At 50.6% G+C, this 19,547-nt stretch overlaps 1 protein-coding gene across 1 annotated transcript; it reads right to left on the bottom strand.

Moving 5' to 3' along the window:
* Positions 1–373: 373 nt before the first annotated feature.
* On the bottom strand, positions 374–19,455 carry LOC101708182 (uncharacterized). The gene is made up of 8 exons (XM_087184398.1): positions 14,899–19,455; positions 4,758–4,877; positions 4,443–4,672; positions 3,300–3,397; positions 3,050–3,219; positions 2,858–2,968; positions 919–1,063; positions 374–737 (listed from the first exon to the last, which is right to left on the bottom strand). Exons 1-8 carry the CDS (start codon positions 14,964–14,966, stop codon positions 621–623), a joined length of 1,059 nt encoding a protein of 352 aa, XP_087040524.1. The 5' UTR covers positions 14,967–19,455; the 3' UTR covers positions 374–620.
* Positions 19,456–19,547: the final 92 nt, after the last annotated feature.

Below are 19,547 nucleotides of genomic sequence, written 5' to 3'. Positions count from 1 at the left end.
AGTCATTATGCTCTTGTGATGTTAAGATGTTGTTTGCTGGACATGGTGCACAAATCCGTAATCCAGAACTCTGGGAGGCTAAGGCAGGAGGATCACCAGTTCAAGCCCAACCTGGGCAACTTGGTGACTTAGTGAGACTCTTGTCTCAAAATAAAAAAGTTCAAAAGGGCTGAGATGTAGCTCAGTGTGAAGGCTCTGAGTTCAATCCCCAGTGCCACACACACAGAAAAGGTGTTTCCCCTTCCCACTGTCACCCTCTCACAACTGTCCAGCAAAGTTTTCCAGATACCACGGGACCAGTGACAGCACAAGAGACAGAAAACAGAGCAACTTTGCTCCCCTGGGGCAGGGGGAGGCTAGGAGCAGACCACTCTGCAGACATCACAGCATGCATTAGGTGCATTTTATTGGTTTTCTTTCAAAATCCTTCTACAAAAGAGCAAAGCTAAAAACCAAGGCTCTGGCAAGCAGTGAGACTCTTCCTTGTTCTGAGTCACACACACACCCCCCCCGCATGTCCCCAGCTATGAGTGGAGGACCTGCTACTTTCCCCAACACTGAACCCCAAGGGGAAGGCCTGCCACCCGGCATCCTGTCCCCTGCCCGTGCAGGAAGCCACACTAGGAGCTGCCATGATCCAGCAGGAACTCGGAGTCCCAGGGGACCAGGACAGGGCCTGGGAAGGACACATGCTCCTCTGGCCTGGTGGCCCCCAGGAACAACACTGGGACCAGCACCTGGGGGGAGAGAGGGACCAGCCTCAGCCACAGGAGCCTGGACCAGGGAACAGGGTTCACCCCAGGTCAGTAGGGCCACATTAGGCCTGGGACCATCTACCTATCTACTGCACAGTTGTCAAATGGAAGCTCGAAGTCATTGTGGACATGAATTATGAACCCCCACATCTGCGGCCCCCACCTCACTGCTGGGAGCCAGTTGCAGGCTCCCGGGCCAGGGAGGACCAGAGGCCAGGGCCTGCTCCGGGAGCTGGTGCAGGTAGATGCAGTTGGATCTGAACGGGCAGCGGCCATTCCCCCGCATGAAGAACCGGCACTGGATCTGGCTAGGAGGGGCAGAGGGAGAGAAAGGTCATTGCCTTGAGCTCTTGTTCCAGGAGCAAGAGGTTCTCAAGGCTGATCCCTAAGGTTGGGCAGGCTGTACACAGCAGGAAAGCACCCATCCAAGCTGGCACCCCTGGATGGTCTGTAGATTTGGCATTGATTCCACCACGTTCCAGCAGATGGCAGCAAAGTGACTGCCTCTAATTCTGTCTCCCTGGCCAGCAGGGGCCTCAGGAACCTCTTTTCTTTCAAAAAAGTTTTAGTAATAATACCAAAAGAGGGGTGATCACACATCAGCCTCAAATGTGTCTCAGCAGCCAAATGAGAAGCTGGGCATGCATGGTGCTGCATGCCTGTAATCCCACACTCAGGAGGCTGAGGCAGGAAGATTGCCACAACTTCAAGGCTGGCCTGGACTACATAGTGAGTTCAAGGCCCGCCCGAACTATATACTGAGACCTTGTCTCCAAAACAAAACAAAACAAAACAAAACAAAAAAGACCCCAAGAAAACTTAGAACAATGTCTGGGCTGCCAGGTAGATGTAAGATGTGGTAGCTATTGGCTAATGTGATTATCAAGCTTCCCGCTGAGATTTGAGTTTTACTCTGAAAGGCCAGGTTCAGGGAAAAGTTGTAAACAATATGTGGTCTGCTTCAGGAAGACCAGATTTCTTTTATTATTCCTTTTATTTATTTATTTTTTTGAGACAAGGTCTCACTAGGTACCTCAGACTGACTCTAACTCACAATCCTCCTGCTTCAGCCTCCTGAGTGCTGGAATTACAGGTTTGTGCCACCTTGCCTGCCTGCCAGTTTTCTCCCAGCACAGAAAGCTGAGAGAGAAGAAGGGCAGAGCCCAGGCTGGCAGCCTTTTTTCTAGCTTTGTCCTTCTCTGCTGACCTCCAGAATGCAACTGAACCTTTCCTGCTTCCTGAGACCTCCCTGAGCACCAGGGTGGGAGCCCAGGAATCCCTGCAAACAACTGTCCCTTCCCTTCCTACCATCTGCCCAAATCCAGAGCCAGGACCACCTCAGCTCAGCAGGTTCCACGCAGATGCCTCCCAGTGTCCGGCCCTTGTGTAGCGGCATCAACCCCAGTGGAGGAAACATAATAATTCTCATTTTCACTTGATGGCCCGGGTCTGGCCTCCCTGTCAAGCCACTTCCTGCGCTTCCTGCTGGAAACAGCTGTGAGCCCTAAACCAAGGCCCCGGCCTGCTCCTTCCCACACCCAGCTCCACCTGCCTAGCTGCTCTCCTTTCCAGACCTGTCTTGGGGCAAGGGTGGGCTTCTCCCAGCCAGAGGTGAGGGCTGTTTCTTTATCCCACCCGATACTCTGACACACTGCTGTGTTGGCTGTCATGGCCCCCGGGAGACCCAGGCCCGGTGGTGCACGCCAGTCATCCCAGCACTCTAGGAGGCTGAGGCAGGCAGATGGCAAGTTAAGAGTGCAGCCTGAGGAATTTAGCACTTTGGAAGACGCTGTCTCAAAATAAAAGATAAGAAGGGTTGGGGATGTAGCTCAGTGTGATGGCCCTGGGTTCAATCCCCAGTGCGAGAGCAAGGAAGGAAGGAACGTAGGGAGGGAGGGAGGGAAAGTGGGCAGAAAGCAGGTCTGTCAGGGCACCCGGGAGGACGAATTACGGAGCCGCCCTGCAGCTCGGGGTCTGAGCCAGGTTGGGAGAGACCCAGCCCTGCCCTTCCTGCAGGCAGGCCACAGACCGCTGCGGGTCCTCTGGACAAGCGGGTGGGGGACCCCGGCCTGCAGCGCAGCGCCTCCCGCCTCAGCCCTCACCGGGTCCGGGCGGTGAAGGTCCGGATGAGCTGCTCCTTCTCAGGCCCCTCGCTCACCCAGAACTTGTAGGGGATGATGTAGCTGGAGTAGACGCGACACTGGGGACAGGCCCTGCAGGGGCGGGGTGGAAGGGCGGGGACGGTCAGGACCCCGCGGCCCGGGCAGCTGCGGGGACCCAGAGGCGACACTGACTTGATGACGTCCAGCGGCAGGCGCGGCGTCCGGCGCCAGGTGCGCAGGCAGCGCAGGCAGTGGGCGTGGCTGCAGTTGGGCAGGATCCCGAAGGCGCGCTCGGCCGCCGGCTTCTCCCACACGCGCTCCCTGCAGATGCCGCACACCACGTCCCGGCTGTCCCCCCGGCCCTGTGGCCACAGGTCGGATCAGACACCTCCCGCCACCGCCCCAAACCCGGCCCACCCCCTGCCCCGCAGCCCCGCCCTACCTCTGCCAGGTCCAGGCTCTGAAGGGCGCCCGAGAGCTCCCCGACCGGGTCGGACCCGGGCTGGGGCTCCTGGGCCAGGCTGGGCTCCCAGGCAGCAGCTGTGAGGGAAAACTGGATCTGTCACTCACTCACGTGCGTGTGCCACGCAGGAGCCTGTGGGGGCCCCAGATCCTGCCCCACACTGCCCAGGATTTTAAGGCTCCCGCGCGCACTGAGCTACATTCCCAGCCCTTTTTAAAATTTTTTATTTTGAGACAGGGTTTCACTGAGTTGCTAATATTGCCCATCCTCCTGCTATCCTCCTGCCTCAGCCTCCCAGAGTGTTCAGATCACAGGCGTGTGCCACCACACTCAACTCACATATGGCTATGGAACAGCCAGAATAGGTTTAATCCCAATTGACAAGTGCCCTGAGTGAAAAACACACGTGGGATTCTGAAATAGCACAACAAAAGACCAAAATATTTCACTAGTTACATTTTATATTGGTGACAAGTTGAAATGATAATATTGACAATATTGGATATGTAATTTTTATATGTTGGGGTAGATAAAATATTAAAATTAATTTCAAAAAAGTTGATGTCAATTTCTTTAAAAAGTTGCTTTTATCTTTTTAAAAATACGCCTACTAGAAAATTTTAAATTACAAAAAAAATTGACACAATGGTACACTCCTGTAATCCCAGCACTCAGGAGGCTGAGGCAGGAGGATTGCTGTGAATTCCAGGCCAGCCTGCACTACATAGCGAGACCTTTACCCAGTGCCAGGCACTAAGCGTGTTAACATGTGGAAGCCATCACACCCTTGAAATGACATGAGGTGGGTGCTATTGTCAATGTCTTTTTTCTTTTGTAATTGTACATATTTATAGGTGGCAGTGCCCTTTCATCGACAAGGAAACAGAGCCCCAGAGAGGTTAAGTGACGTGTGAGAGATAAAAACAACTGCCTTTTGAAACCAGGTGCCTTGGCTCCACAGGTACTGCATGATTTTGCTTCTAAAATACAAGAGAGCAACACAGAGAGAGGAAAATGTTCCTCCACTGAGCCCCCGAGGAGCAGGAGGAGTGGAAGGCAAGATTAGAGGCCCTGCTCTCCCCGCCGGCCGCCTGGGCCCACCCGAAGGCCCTGGGGACTCACATGACGAAGACAGGGACCTCCAAGAGCTGCCTCCAGCCTCCTCCAGGCCCAACTCCATGCCCCAGCGGGCCCCAAGCCAGCCCTGGCCCCAGTCCACAACCACAGAGGGCGGGAAGGTGGGCTCGGAGGCCCTGCGGGTCAGGCCTGGCCAGGGACCCGGCCTGGTGACAAGTGGCTCAGAATAGCGGCGGCCCCACTCTAGGGGGCTGGTGGGCACCAGGTGCCAATAGCTGCGGGGACAGAAGAGCGAGGACCCCCATGACCCCTGCCCTGGCAGTACCTGCATCCTCCCGGCCAGGGAAGAGAGGCACCTACCTGCACCTGTCTCCACGGAAGCAGAAGCCACGCTGGAAGTACCTGCAGACCCTGGGCGCCTCTCTGTCAGGCGCAGAGTGACCGCTTGGTCCCCAGTGATGGGCCCTGAGGACCATGTTCCTAAGAGATGGGCTGAGTCAGGCCCAGCCTGTTCCAAGTCTGACTTTGCTTTTTTGGGGGAGGGGGAGGTTGCTGGGGATTCAGCCCAGAGCGTTTGTACTGAGCCACATCCCCAGCTCTTTTTAAGTTTTTTATTTGGAGACAGGGTGTCGCTAAATTCCCCAGGCTGGCCTCAAACTTACCGTCCTCCTGCCTCAGCCTCCCAGAGCGCTGGTATCACAGGAGTGACAGCCCTGCATGGTCAGAGGGCCCCCCAGAAAGCGCAGAGCCAGTTCTGCCTCCTCTGGTGAGGTTGGACAAATTGTTTAACCTTCCTGTGCCTTGGCTTCCTTGCTAGGAAAAACAGTACCTATGCCATGGGCAGTGTTCAGCTGAAGCAGACCAGTGCGTAAGGCAGCCACAGTAAAGCCCACAGTAAGTGCACACTGTACGTACACTGCATTGCTGCTCATCAGCACCATCGTCGCCATCACCACCTACCCACAGGCTTCTGAGGGTCAGGGTGGGAGGTGACCAGTGAGAAGGACTGGACGTGGTGGCCCACACCTGTAACCCCGGCACTCAGGGAAGCTGAGGCAGGAGGACTGCAAATTCCACCCCACCCTAGGCAACTTAGTGACTTAGGGAGACCCTGTCTCAGAATAAACATTTTTAAAAAGGGTCAGGGATGTAGTTCAGTGTGAAGCCCGTCAGGCCTGGCCTAAACAAACGGGCTGCTTTTGGCAAACAGCAGCTTCTCAGTAAATAGGGCCAATGGACTCAAAATGAAGTATACAGCCCCTGGCGCTGAGAAATCCAGCGATTGTCTACACACCTGAGCAGAACGTCCTCGGGCGCCCAAGCCATAAACATTTTTTCCCAGATTCCTCTGCCCCTTCAATACCTATACAAGCCTAATTCCTTTCCCGTTAATTGGTAATCTCTCTCTCTCCCGGTGTTAGCCCATCCTCGCATGGATGGAATCGTTCCCAGCCAGCTGCCACTCTCTCTCCCCCAGTGTCAGCCCATCCACACACAGACATGATAGACTCGGCTTTTCCCAGCCGGCTGCCAGAATCTCCTGATTTTAGTCCCTGTTCGTTGGAATAAACTTTCCTTTCAAAAGCCTATTTTTGACAAGTGGATTCCTTAGAACAAAGGCCCTGAGTTCCATCCCCAGTACTGTTCAAACAAACAAACAAACAACAGAGGGGCAGGAGGCTAAGTTGGGTCAACATTAGTCAAGAATCTAGTATGAAGCACCCAGCCTGGGCCAGGGGCCAGGGCCAGGCTCATGTTAGAGGAACTCTGCACCTGTCACGCCCTGCCTTGCCTCCGAGTGTGGTACCTGTGGAGTGGCCACACGAGCAGGGACAAAGGTTGGATTCTCATCCCTTGCGCACACAGACTGGCCTGGTCGGGTCATCTCAGCCAGCCCCAGCGTGCCCAGGCCAGGCACTGGAGAGGGCAGGCAGAGGGGACAGTGTGGTCCTGGGTCCAGGAGCTCGCAGGAGGCAGGGAGCCAAGCACCGAGGAACCAGGGTCAGACTTGGGCAGGGTGGCAAGGACTAACAGTGGGCACCACACCTCAGGGCTGTCCTGAGCACTATGAAACCCAAAGAAATAATACTTAGGGGCACTTTGGGGGCGGTGCTTTGGATTGTACCCAGCGCCTTGGCACTGAGCTGTAGTCCTAGCCTTTTTTTTTTTTCTGAGACAGAGACTCGTTAAGTTGCTGAATTGGCCAGGCTGGGCTTCACATGGCGATCCTCCTACCTCAGCCTCCCAGAGTCTCCTCATTGTTCTTGGATTCTTACATCTTGTTTACGGGGGATGTACTGAACTCTCTGCGAGTCATTTGTTACATTTGTTTCTTCCGAGGTGCGGTTTGCTAGCGCTGATCAGACCCAAAGCTCAGCTTCTTCTCAAAGTCTCATTTTTCTACCTCTCCTGTATAATAAGTTAGTTCGCTTTGTGCTGCTGTGGCTCGCAGGAGACTAGGACTCACTGCAGAGGTTCTAGTAACGTCCCCTTTCCCTGCTCCTTGCATTTGGCACCCAACTTGGATGTGAATCGGATCCAGGGGTGAACTCGCCTGTGAGACAAACTCAGTAAAAGAAACAGCACACGGGTCTCCCAGGACGATTTCCGGACTCAGATGAGAGACACTGGTGGTAAGTGTGTCCAGCTGGGGGTAATTTTCTATCTTTGCTGAGTTACAACTATGGGTCAGTCTCTGTCATTGGAGCAGCTTAACTTTGCCAAATTACTTAAGTCGCTGTTAAAGCAAGCTGTGTACCCAGTACCTAAGGATGCTGTGATAGATTTGTTAAAAGACATACAAATGTACGGCCCACCTTTTCCCCAGGAAGGGACAACTAACTTAATAGCATGGGAACGTGTAGGTACCGTTCTCTGTGAGGCCTGGCAATGGGGTGATCGTCTCTCCCCCCAAACGCTCCCCACTTGGCCCTCAGTCCGCTCTGCTCTCAGATTCTCTCAGTCAGTTCAGGAGACCTCGGCTCCCCCTCCCCACACGCGCCCTTCTGTCCAGGCTTCCCCTTGTTCGGCTTCTTCTCCGGTTTGCTTTCATCTCACTGCGGCTTCTGCTCCACCGCCACAGCGTGCTGAGGAAGACCCTAACTCTCTAGCCCCTCAGCCATCTTGCAGAGGTCCAGCTGCCCCTCTTGTGAAGCCCACTTCTGGGGCCGCTCTGTATCACTGTACCCTGCAAAAGGCTGTGACATCAGGCAAGGCAGTGGGACACCCTTTGTGCTGTCCTGTCTCAATCTTGCCTGATCCTGACAGCTCAGAGGTGGACATGTATGTTCACGCCTCATTTGATTTTAACATCCTAAAGGACCTCAGGCAGAGCGTGCTAACTAATGGCATCCAAAGCCCCATACAGTGGGTTTGTTGGACAGTGTACTTCACACTTATTCTCTGGGTCCACGTGACGTTTTTCACCTTGTGAAAACGTGCCTGTCCCCAGCTCAGTATCTCCACTTTGAGGTGGAACTGCATTTTTTAATCAGGGAACAGGCTCATAAAAATGCTCAGGGAGATGCTCAGTCGAGAGAAGTTACTATCGACATGTTATTGGGCATGGGTGACTTTTACGATTTAAGCAGGCAGGCCTGTTGCCCAGAATTACTCTTCTACCAGCTCGAGGACCTCCTGCGGAGGGCTTGGGCTTCTTTGCCAGTTGAGGGTGCGCAGACAAAATCTTTTACTCAAATCGTGCAAGGGCCGGTGGAAACTTACACAGAATTTGTAGCGAGATTACAACAAACTATTAGGAGATAGATTTCTAATTCCCAGGCAGCAGACATCCTGATCTTACAGCTAGCCTATGAAAATGCTAATATGGATTGCAAACAGGCAATAAATCCTGTTCAGGCCTCTAAAGATCTTGGAGAAGTGCAAGGACCCAAGTTCGATCCCCGGTACCAAAAAAAAAAAAAAAAAAAAGGTCTTGGAGTGTATATTAAGGCCTGCCAGAACATTGGGTCTCCTTTATACAATTCGGCTCTGATGGCTCAAGTCATCTCCCAACATTTACGTGGTACACACAGCGATTTAAAATGTTTTAATTGTGGAAAATCGGGGCATCTCAGAAAAAACTGTAAAATAAAAGTGGCTTTACAAGCTGACCCAGAGCCTCTAGGTCAGGCATCCAGAGAAAATAAGTTACCGCCTGGCCTCTGCCCTCACTGTCGAAAAGGCACTCACTGGGCTAAAGCCTACCACTCCAAATATGATAAGGATGGCACACTGCTGCCAGGAAAATGGAAATTGGGCCCAGGAAGCTATAGGAGATCAGGGCCAGGGGGCTCCCGTCCCCCTGAGTCAGTGGTACCCAGTTCAGACCTGTGCGCAAGTACAAAATCAGACGGCATGGGTGTCTGGAGGGACATTTCTTCCCTCTTCAGGGGAGCACTCGGGAACTCAGGAATAGATCTTCCTGCAGCTCACAGAGTTCACCTGCTGGGAGGTGAGACTCCGGAATCTGTCCCCACAGGAATTCATGGGCCCCCACCCCCCGGAACCATTGGTTTGATACTTGGAAAATTCTCTCTAACTTTGAAAGGCATTACTAGGCCAGGGATTTAGTTCAGTGGTTCTGCTGCTTGCCTTGAAAGCACAAGGACCCGAGTTCAATCCCCGGTACCAAAAAAAAAAAAAGAAAAAGAAAGGCATTACTGTTATTCCAGCCATTGTTGATTCTGATTGTACCTCTGAATTGTGTGTTCCTGTTGGCTCCACAGGACTTTGGGTAATAGAACAAGGAGATTATATTGCACAGTTGTTGCTTTTGCCTAAACCAAAATTAAGTAATGTTAGCTTTAAAAATTCCTGAGAGGATCCTCGGCCAGAAATTCATTTCACCCAAGAGATTTCCAAAAACTGCCCCATGTGCAAAATTAAATTGAATGGCAAATTCTTTACAGGATTGATAGACACAGGCACGGACGTGTCCGTGATTGGCAGATCTTTTTGGCCATCATCTTGGGGGGAAAAACCAACTCAAACATCTCTGAAGGCCTTGGCGCCCCCCCCCCCCACCAAGTTTTGCAAAGCTCCATTCCCCTGCCTCGTGAAGGGCCTGATGGTCAATTGAGACATATTTGTCCTTACATAGCTCCCATACCTGTAAATTTATGGGGCAGAGATTTATTGGAAGAATGGAGTGTCGTACGTAGTGACTGCTTTGTCCCCTGAAACCTCACTAGGTCAACACATGATGTCTAAAATGGGATATGAGGGTGGAATGCAGCCTATAGAACAGCAACAGAAAAATAATCACCTTGGAACTGGATAGGAAAAAAAATTTTTAGTTGGGGCTATTGAAGAAGTTTCTCTGCCCAAGGCAGCTTTGCCTTTACAATGGAAATTACAATTAATAGAACAAAGAATCCATACCTGGCAGGTTTTTCTTATCAACTCTAACTATGCAGTTCATTTGTTTGTGCTTAACACCTCCCATTCACCTCAGGTTTGATAGGACAATGGTATGAAAAACAGGTCTTTCCCATGGAATGGTGGTTTTTGTCTAACCAGTTAGTGAAATCTCTACAATTATACCTAGAGCAAATTGCAAAAATAGTTTTCTTGAGACATAATCAAACCCGACAATTATTTGGTGCTGATTCTCATTTCATCATTAATCCCAATTGATAAGGATCAAATGCAGATGCTGCCACAAACTGCTTTGTATTGCCAAGTAGCCTTTGCAGATTTCATGGGACAGATAGATAACCATTACCCTGGTGATCCTCTGTTGCAGTTTTTTTCGCAACATGAGTTTATTCTCCCCAAGACTACTCAATTTCAGCCACTGCAAGGTGCCTCAACCTGTTTCACCGAGGGCTCCTCTGAGGGTCAAGCAGCAATTTGGAGCTCTTCCTTTAGCTCTGTTTTGCCTACCTCCAGTCTTTCTGTTCAGAGGTCAGAGTTGCTAGCCATTATATTTGTTTCTTTTTTTTTTTTGGTATCAGGGATCGAACTCGGGTCCTTGCGCTTGCAAGGCAGCCAGCGGAACCACTGAGCTAAATCCCCAGCTAGCCATTATATTTGTGATTGAAAACTTCCCTCCCCAATCTCTCAATATTTTAAGTGATTCCTCTTATGCAGTTTGGTTGACTTAAAGACTGGAAGGAGCTATGGCCTGCTCTACCTTAGAATCTAAATTATTAAACTTGTTTTTAAGATTACAAAAGGCCATATGTCAAAAAATTGCTCCTGCCTTAATAACTTGGGGGAGAGATTTTGCCTGTGTGCTGACAGATAAGGGTGAGACCTTGTGGCTGCTCTCCTGGAGCAAGCGATCATGGGTTACGCTGGTGGAACCACCAACATCCCAGAGATCAGGGATAGCACCCCCGCTGAGAGCGATGAGCCAGCTGCACCTGAGCGACCCACCTTACCAGCGACGACCACCAAATCCACAGTGGGGTCCAGGATTGAGATGATGCCCCCAGAGGAAGAAATATAGAGTTATGGTAAAAAAAAAAAAGGGGGGGTGGTGAGGACAACTTGAAAATGTTTTTTTATATTCACAGGTATAAAAGCGCTTGCATTCCTTTTGCTGGGGATTTAGCTCAGTGGTTCCGTCGCTTGCCTTGCAAGCGCAAGGACCCAAGTTTGATCCTTGGTACCAAAAAAAGAAAAAAAAAAAAATTTAAAAAAGAAAAAAAAAAAAGCACTTGCATTCCTTTTGATTCTAATCTCAAGAGATCTCTGTTAATTGACTACAAAGGTTTTTGACCAGTCTTATATACAATTTTTTTTTTTTTGGTACCGGGGATTGAACTTGGGTCCTTCTGCTTGTGAGGCAGGCGACAGAACCACTGAGCTAAATCTCCAGCCCCTTATATACAATTATAAACCTAAAAATCATAAAAGGGATATTATAATTCAATTTGGCCAAATATATTTAAGTGGACTCTAATTTTATAAATTGTCTTATATGTTTGTTGTCTGTCTGTCTGTACAGTTGAGCTTGAATTATTTTTTCTTCTCTTTTCCTTTTCACCTTTTGAAAAAAATTTTTTTTTCCTCAGAAAACATCCACTTATTATTGGATTGGTTTACAGATAAATGTTATTAAATTAAAGGCATACCCTTCTTCCCCCAGGTTGCTAACTGATCAAAGTGCCATCGAGATTTATTTGTCAAAGTACATAGAGACCGTGGGTACTCCCTTTGGTGAGGAAAGAAGCGGCCTCCCAGAAAGTAATTATTCTGGTCTTAATTCACTAGAGGGACCTCCTAGTCATTCTCATAATCTTATGGGAGACACATCACAATACATATTATCTCACTATGTTATTAGACGAGATCGAGTGCGTTCAGGGTGGTATGGCCGTAGACTCACCATGTTATTATAAATTGATTACACTGGTTATCATTGACGTTTAAGTTCTAAATATGTTATTATAAAATGTTTATATTAGTTAAGTTCTAACAGTATTATTGTGATATGTCTAAATTGGTCATTTTCAAAAGATTAATTTCTGGGCTGGGGATTTAGCTCAGTAGTTCTGGTGTCTGCCTCGCAAGCACACCTGAGTTCGATCCCCAGTACCAAAAAAAAAAAAAAAAAAAGATTAATTTCTGTGGCATAAACAAAAGAGTGTTATTAGAAAAATGTTTTTAGTACCAAACTACATTGACGAACATAACTGTGATATTTATTACTGCTCTTTTTCTGGTGTACAAATGTATTCGTGCCCTCTAATTGTATGGGTCTTCCAACATACTGTTTATGGTAATAACCTTTTTTTCTTTTTTCTTTTTTTTTTTTGGCATACGGAGGATTGAACTCGGGTCCTTGCCCTTTCGCAGCAGGTGGCGAAACCACTGAGCTAAATCCCCGGCCCTATAATAACCTTTTGATTCAGATATTTGCCCTTCTCTTACGCTCCAGCACCTATGATAATAAGCACACTTGTAGGCTGATTTATTTTCCTTAGATGACATACTATAAAAAGATAGCTACTTAGGGATTCAACCACAGGAACCATAATTGGCAGTAATAACAGTCGTTTATATTTTTATTCCAAAATGCTTAGTATCCGGGTAAAATTATAATAGTTGAGTTCACTACTCCTCTTACAATGCTAATGTTATTGATCTTCTCTTCTAGGTGTTCAACAACCAAAGTTTAGAGACCAAAACTAAAAAGGTATCTGGGCTAAGAAGGCAGCCAATATTTTGGCCCTGGCCCTCCAAGGTCAACAACAATACCAAAAAGATCCAGGACATGAGGGAACCATCTCCAAGATCCTGTATTTCTGTTGAGTCACCCAACCTCCTGAGCAGGGAGGTTGCTAATACCAAAACAGTAAAGATACAACAAAAAGTGTCCCAAAGGAATGTCACCTGGAGGAAAAATAATCTCCCATACTTTCGCAGAAGGCAACAGGGTCAAGCAAGGCCGTGACATATCCTGATGGGTGACACTGACAGAGGAGCTAAGAGGCTCTATGCATGGTTCCCAGACAGTGCCTGAGGAGACTCAATCGACCTTGTAAGATAGCAAGAGGTTAATTTTATTTAACGTAAGTCTCACCATAATTTGGTCTTAAACACCCAGTCGAAAAGTAAAACAGAAGATTATATTTGTTTGAGTTCAAAAGTTTTAAGTTTTTTAGCCAACATTGCTTTAAAAAATTATTAGATTTTTAATCCTTTTACAGCCCCAATTAAGAGAAATTATGCTTATTATAGACAGCTGAGGCAGTCAAACACACTATAGATCCTCCCAATACATAGGGACAAGCCATTGTGGGGTGTGCTCACTTTTCCTGAAAAACACCTTCACATAAAACAAGAAGAAAGGGAGACATGTCAGGAGCAATGCTACATAATTTTAGGGAAAAATCATTTGGTTAGCCTAGTTCTCCTGCCTACAGCCCAGCTATGGAATTCCGAGATGTAATTCCATTTTGGCCACCAGTCACAACTGAGACCGCAATGATGCTGTGATGCTCCAGGACAAGATTACACGGGCTGAAGACATCCTGGGAGGAACCAAATCTTCATCTACTCAGTTCCTCATTGTTCTTGGATTGTTACATCTTGTTTACCCAGGATGTACTGAACTCTCTGCAAGTCATTTGTTACATCTCTTTCTCCCGATGGACTGAATAAAAGGTGCGCGGTAAACTGGGGACTTTCGTCTTTGCCGCCCAGAGCAGCGCTGATCAGACCCAAAGCTCAGCTTCTTCTCAGTCTCATTTTCTATACCTCTCCTGTATAATAAGTTAGTTCACCTTGTGCAGCTGTGGCTCGCAGGAGACTAGGACTTACTGCAGAGGTTCTAGTAACGTCCCCTTTCCCTGCTCCCTACACCAGAGGGCTGGGATTACAGCTGTGTGCCACCAAGCCCAGCTTGGGCAATATTTTAAAACACCAAATTTAACGCAAAAAAAAAAAATCCACGGTGAACAAAATATTGAAAGACTGCAATCCTGCAGAAGCCCTCGCTTGTCTCCCCTAGTCCAGGCCCTGTGGCGGGAGCGCGAATAACCGAGACGGTGCAGGTGGAGAAGAGGGCCGTCACGGAAACAAGCAAGAGCTGAGGTGCCAGCCAGGTGTCCCCCATCAGCGCAGTGACGCCTCGTTAGACGCAATTCTCGCCTTGGGGCCGGGTTGGGTTGCCGGAGTTCAGGGATTTCTCAGGCCAAGGTCTGAACCAAGGGCGGAGGTCGGAGGTCACAGGTGACCCGGGGAGGGGGTGGCAGGCAGGTGAGGCTGGAGCCCGGACCCCAGGAAGTGAGCCTGGGGAGAGCCCTGAGCGGATGTGGATGGGAGAGGGAGAGCTGGGGGCCCTTGGAAACAGCTCCAGGCAGGAAGGAACTGAAAATCTTCAGCACACATCCTTTTTTCTGGGGCGTGGGCAGGGGGACCCCTGTCAGTACCTGGCTGCCCTGCCCTGCCTGGCCGCTTCACGCAGAGCCCCCAGCTGGGCAGTTAACCCTCCTTTACCCAAACTTCAGTCCTGGGAGAGCCGACCACCTTCAGCTTTTGCTGAAACATTCCGGTTGAGGTTGGCCAGTCAGGGAAGCCCAGGGAGCTGGCGTGCCCTGACAGAGCCGGGACAGGCGAAGGAGTAACTAATGAGACAGTGTTCCCCCTGAAATGTTTTAGGCAAACACTTGGAACGCCTGTCCGAGGTGCTAAGTGCTGTGGCTCCAGAGGTGACCAGGAGACCAGATGGCCCCGCATGGAGCTGTCTGTGTCTCTAGGTAGAGAAACCTTTGCGAGGTGAAAGAGAAAGAAGGTAAGTAGGGGACCCTATAAGTGGGGAGGCCCCGCACAGCCGGATACTGGGTACCCAGAGGTGCGCTCTGCCCATGCCGTCTCCTCTTCTAGACCATGAGGCATGGGGCATCTGTAGGGCCTCTGACACTGCCGCAGGGAGCAAAGACATCCTCCACCCCAGTGCACCCCAAACTCTGAGACTGGGCTTTCCAAGGCCAAACAACCCCAGAGGACCTCCCTGCGTGCCAGTGTTTCCCTGACACGAGACCCCTACCTGTGTGGCTGCTGAGGACAGGGGCTGTTCTCCCCACCATGGCTGCTATCTGCCCCTGCAGGATTCATCCCAGCTGCAGGCACTGAAGAGAGTGGGCGGCTGCCCCGAGCTCCTTTATGCCACCCTCCCGTCAGGGCCAGGCCCAAGCCGGAGCTGTGGGAGGGAAAGGCAGGCCAGGCAGCTGGGAGGGTGGGGCACTGGCATCCAGCCAGCGTTAAGGGACCTTAAGGGTCTGGGACCGCAGGGTGACCTGGGACCCGGGGCTGAGGCCCCAGGGGACTGGAGTCCTGTGCTGTAACTGCAGAGCTAGATGGGGGCTCCCCCCACCCCACAGCTGGGGATGGTGTGTGCGGCAGGAGTGAGCCAGGGGCAGATCCAAACCGGCTGGGCGCGGGACAGACGAGGGGCCGCTGGAGCCCTGGTGTGACCGTCACTGCGGCTGGGTCTGTACTGGTAGAAGAGGCCACTGTGCTATTCTGGTCACAACATTAGAACAGTGTTGATGCTCCAGCAAGGTCCCCATGGGAAGAGGCCAGGAGGGGGCTTGCCTGAGCCCCTTCCACTGAGGATGCCCCCAGTTGGATGGCAGCAAGTTGGCCAATCAGAGGCTGTGCATGCAGAATGGGCGGGTCACTGGCCTGGGAGGGGCCCTTGATTTGGGTCTCCAGGTAGATGCTGGGCATCCCTTCCTGGCATCTGAGGCCTGGCTGGCACCAGAGCTGGCCGGAACTCCAGGTTCTCTACCAAGAAGCCTCTGGACGGGTGAAGGAGAGTAGTGACTCTTGCCAGAACTCACCTGCCGACAGCCAGCTTGGGATTGGGGGTGGACAGGTTCCCAGTGTTCCCCTCAGCGGCCCTGAGAACAGTCACTGGGGATGCCCTGTTCCAGTGCTGGTCCTGGCAGGGGAAGCTGGGAGGTCTGGGGGCACTGGGTGCTTGCCCACAGTGATGCTTGAGCACTGCAGGGAGGAGCCCTTCCAGGTAAACAGCGAGGAGCCTGCTTATCTGAGCCGTCTGACGACAATGAGCTCACAGGCCAGGCTTGCTGGCTGTGGCCTGACGTGCAGCTCAGCATGAGGCCTGGGCCAGGACAGTCCTCCTCCCCACCCTGGGCCTCAGCTTCCTCTGTGCACTGTGGGTCTGAGCAGCTGGGGCAGTCAGGAAGGACCATGACCTCCAAGGGCCCTTCCAGCTCTATTTTTTCCTTTGTGGAACTGGGGATTGAACCCAGAGCCTTCTCTCTGAGCTACATCCTCCGCCAGATTTTACTGTGAGACAGGGTCTTTTTAAGTCACTAAGTCGCTGGGGCTGTGCTGGAAAATTTGATCCTCCTGCTTCAGCCTCCCACAGTGCTGGGATTACAAGCGTGCAGCATTCACTTTTTGTTTTTTCCCTTTTTAAGGTTTTTTTTTCAGTACCAGGAATCAAACTCAGGACCTCACGTTTCCCAGGCAGGCACAGCCCCACTGAGCAACATCCCAGGCCCTGTTTCCCCTTTTCTTTTTTTGTTTTTTGGTACCAGAGATTGAACTCTGGACGTTGCGCTTGAGAGGCAGGTGTGGTGCAACTGAGCTACATGCCTAGCCCTCGCTTTTTCTTTTTGATTCAGGGTCTTGCTCTGTTGCCCAGGCTGCCCTTGAACTCACAGTCCCCCTGCCTCAGCCTCCCAAGTAACTGGGATCACAGGTGTGCACCGCTGTACTCAGATCTTATTTCTTTCTTTCTTTTTTTGGGGGGGGAGCGGTACCGGGGATCAAACTCAGGACCTTGCACTTGCTAGGCAGGCGCCAGAACCACTGAGCTAAATCCCCGGCCCTACCCAGATCTTATTTCTAAGACCGTTCATTTTCTATCTTACTCTTTCAAAGCCTGCACTCTGTCCATGAGACTCTGGTGCCCTGTGTAGGAGATAAGGAGGGAAGTTGAAACCGATCAAATAAGAATTCACTTATGTTACTATCATTGTTATTTTCTTTTGGTACCAGGGATCGAACTCGGGTGCGGCGGAACCACTGAGCTACATCCCCGGCCCAGCCCTTTTTATTTTTTGAGACAGTGTTTCTGAATTGCCCAAATTGTCCTTGAATTTGTGACCCTCCTGCAGCTAAGATTACAGGATAGGGCACCATGCCAGATTTATATTTTAAATAATATAGGGCCAGGGATTTAGCTCAGTGGTTCCAGCGCCTTGCAAGTGCAAGGTTCCGAGTTCGATCCCCCGTACCAAAAAAACCCAAAAAACAAAAACTCTACGGTATATTTTAAATAATATAAAACATTTATTTCCTATGCAATAGACAATCATTACATTGTTTTCGAGTTCTGGGCTCTCATTTCACTGGTGGTTATCCATATTTTCATGCAGGCTTGGTTTTCTCTATTTCTCTCTCCTGTAGGGCTGGGATGGAACCCAGGGCCCAGTGCTTGCCTGGCAAGTGCTTTACACTGAGCTACATCCCCAGGCCCTGATTTGTTTCTTTGTATTTGCAGTCCTGTGGGAATTCTGCAATGCCTGTAGCTGTGGTTTGGAAAGCTTTTTTTTTTTAGTACTGGAGATCGAACTCGGGACCTTGTGCTTTTGAGGCATGCAGCGGAACCACTGAGCTAAATCCCCGGCCCCAGAAAGCTTTTGTATCTGCTTCTGCCAGGCTTCCCAGAGAGATTACCAGCCCAGAACCCTGTTTTCTTTTTTTAAAATAAAATTTAAAAAATATTTCAGTGTAGTTTTAGGTTTATAGAAATATCACAAAGTACATAGTATCTTCTAATTCTCTTAAGGTTGCTTTCCTTTTTAGTCTAGATGTTGGATTCATTTATCCTGGGCATCGTTAAAAAAGAGACCAGGAACGAAAGACTTTGGTCTTCAGGCTGGGTATAGCTCCACCTCTCCCTGGCTGCCCTTCCTCTCCTGTGGCGGCACCTGGAGAAGGCAAGTGATCATGCTTGTCTTGTTGGGTTCTGGTGGTGATTAGAGGTGACGTAGGGAGAATGTGTGGTGCACAGTAGCCGCTTAACACAGAACAGCAATTAGTGACAGGAATGCAGAGGCAGGAGGCGAAGTGACACGATGCTACCTGTCTTTGCAGCACGAGAAGTCAGGTGACAACAATACCAGTCGTGAGACTCAGGTGCACCTCCAAACTGAGATGCAGTGATTTGGTGGGTTCGTGTAGTAGTCTTACCTCTTCGGGCCCTTAACAGCCGAAACACAAACTCTGATTGTTTTTCCTCCCACTGGACAGGAGGGATAGGAAAGGATAGGAAGGTGAGAAAAGTAAACAAGTAGGGCTGGAGAAGTAGCTCAGTGATAACTGTGTGCTGAGCTTTCTCAAAGCCCTGGGTTCCATCCCTCCCACGACCAAAACAAGAAACAGGTAAACTTCAAGAATCCAGATCAACAAGGCTACCAATTTCAGGGAGAACCCTTGTGATTGTTCATCTTGATATATCGGCTGCATTGGGTCAAGAAATGCCTAGCGGATTAGTAAAGCATCCTCCTGGACGTGTCTGCGTGGTCACAGAGATAGGATCTGGGGAACTAGATCTGGGGTACTATCTGGGGTGCTATATAGGGTCCCTTGCCACTTCCTCTCTGCCACTGTTCCCTGCTCTGCTTCCTGGCTGCCATGAACTGAGCAGCTTTGCTCTGCCATGATGTTCCTGCTTTGGAGCTAGCTGTCCATGGACTGATCTCATGAAACCGTGGGCCAAATTTACCATTTCCTCCTTTATATTGTGGGTGTCAGGTAGTGCATCTCAGTGTCAGAAATCTGACTGATCGCCCCTGTTCCAAGAATTCCATCTCCCCATCTCTTTCCCTTCGGTTCCGTTGGGGTGGCACTCTCCTGGCTGAGACAAATCTGTGGTACCTGACAGTTCAGAATCCTCTGCCAGCTTTCAGCCCAGAGAACAGGGAGGCCAATGTTGTACATGCTCATCACCTTCTGCTGTGAGCCATCTGGGACCTCTTGCCGGGAGCTGCTGATGTGACTTGGTGCTGGTTGTGACACCTACCCTTTCCCATGCTCCTCTAAACTGCAGTAGCTGGAAGTCTGCAGACTACACTGTGCAGGGTTTTTCAATGAGACGAAGCAGGTAGGACGCCTGGAATGCTGGTGGCACTCCTGGCAGAGGCAGCTGCGTGGGCTCTGGGCTTCCTCCCCAAGCGGCAAGGCTCCAGGGGCAGCAGCAGTGGTGGCTGCGCATGGAACCTTTTCACACTGCCAGCCAAAGCAAACCTCTCAGTTTTCTCAGGCAGCTTACAGTGATGGGCAGCTGATGAGCACTCGCGCCACGGCCAAACTCACTGACCGCCAAGGGCTGTCTGAACTGCAGCCCCGTGCTATCAGCCTGCTGCGGTGAAGGAGCGCGCTGCTGTGGGCTGAGGACAGGGAAGCCCTCTAGGCCGGTGGTCAGCTGCTTGGGTTCTTAAGTCCCCCACAGCATGCAAGGCCCGGGGCTCACTGCCTCCCCCAGGGCCCTTCCATGGCCCTCGGCCCTGCCCGCTCCTTCCTGGATGGCGCTGCGGTACCACGGAGTCTCTTCAGTGTGCACATCCTCTCCCTCTTCCCGTCCTCTGCTGGGCAGGATGGCACCTTCTCATCCTCCACACCTGACAGATGGGGGCCCAGCAGCCACCACAGCTGCCT

This window comes from Heterocephalus glaber, unplaced genomic scaffold (assembly GCF_053883595.1).
Source record: "Heterocephalus glaber isolate CG9 unplaced genomic scaffold, H.glaber_assembly_v1.0 deba00001497, whole genome shotgun sequence".
NCBI classification, from domain to species: domain Eukaryota; kingdom Metazoa; phylum Chordata; class Mammalia; order Rodentia; family Bathyergidae; genus Heterocephalus; species Heterocephalus glaber.
The sequence above is the reverse complement of the archived record's forward strand: the minus strand, read 5'-3'. Positions and strand labels throughout refer to the sequence as shown.

Coding starts and splice junctions, on each gene's coding strand:
- LOC101708182 (XM_087184398.1), bottom strand. CDS start 14,966: ATGAATCCTGCAGGGGCAGATAGCAGCCATGGTGGGGAGAACAGCCCC. Junction 3,398..4,442: donor GAGGTCCCTGTCTTCGTCAT/GTGAGTCCCCAG, acceptor TTTCCCTCACAG/CTGCTGCCTGGGAGCCCAGC. Junction 1,064..2,857: donor ACCTTCACCGCCCGGACCCG/GTGAGGGCTGAG, acceptor TGCCCCTCCTAG/CCAGATCCAGTGCCGGTTCT.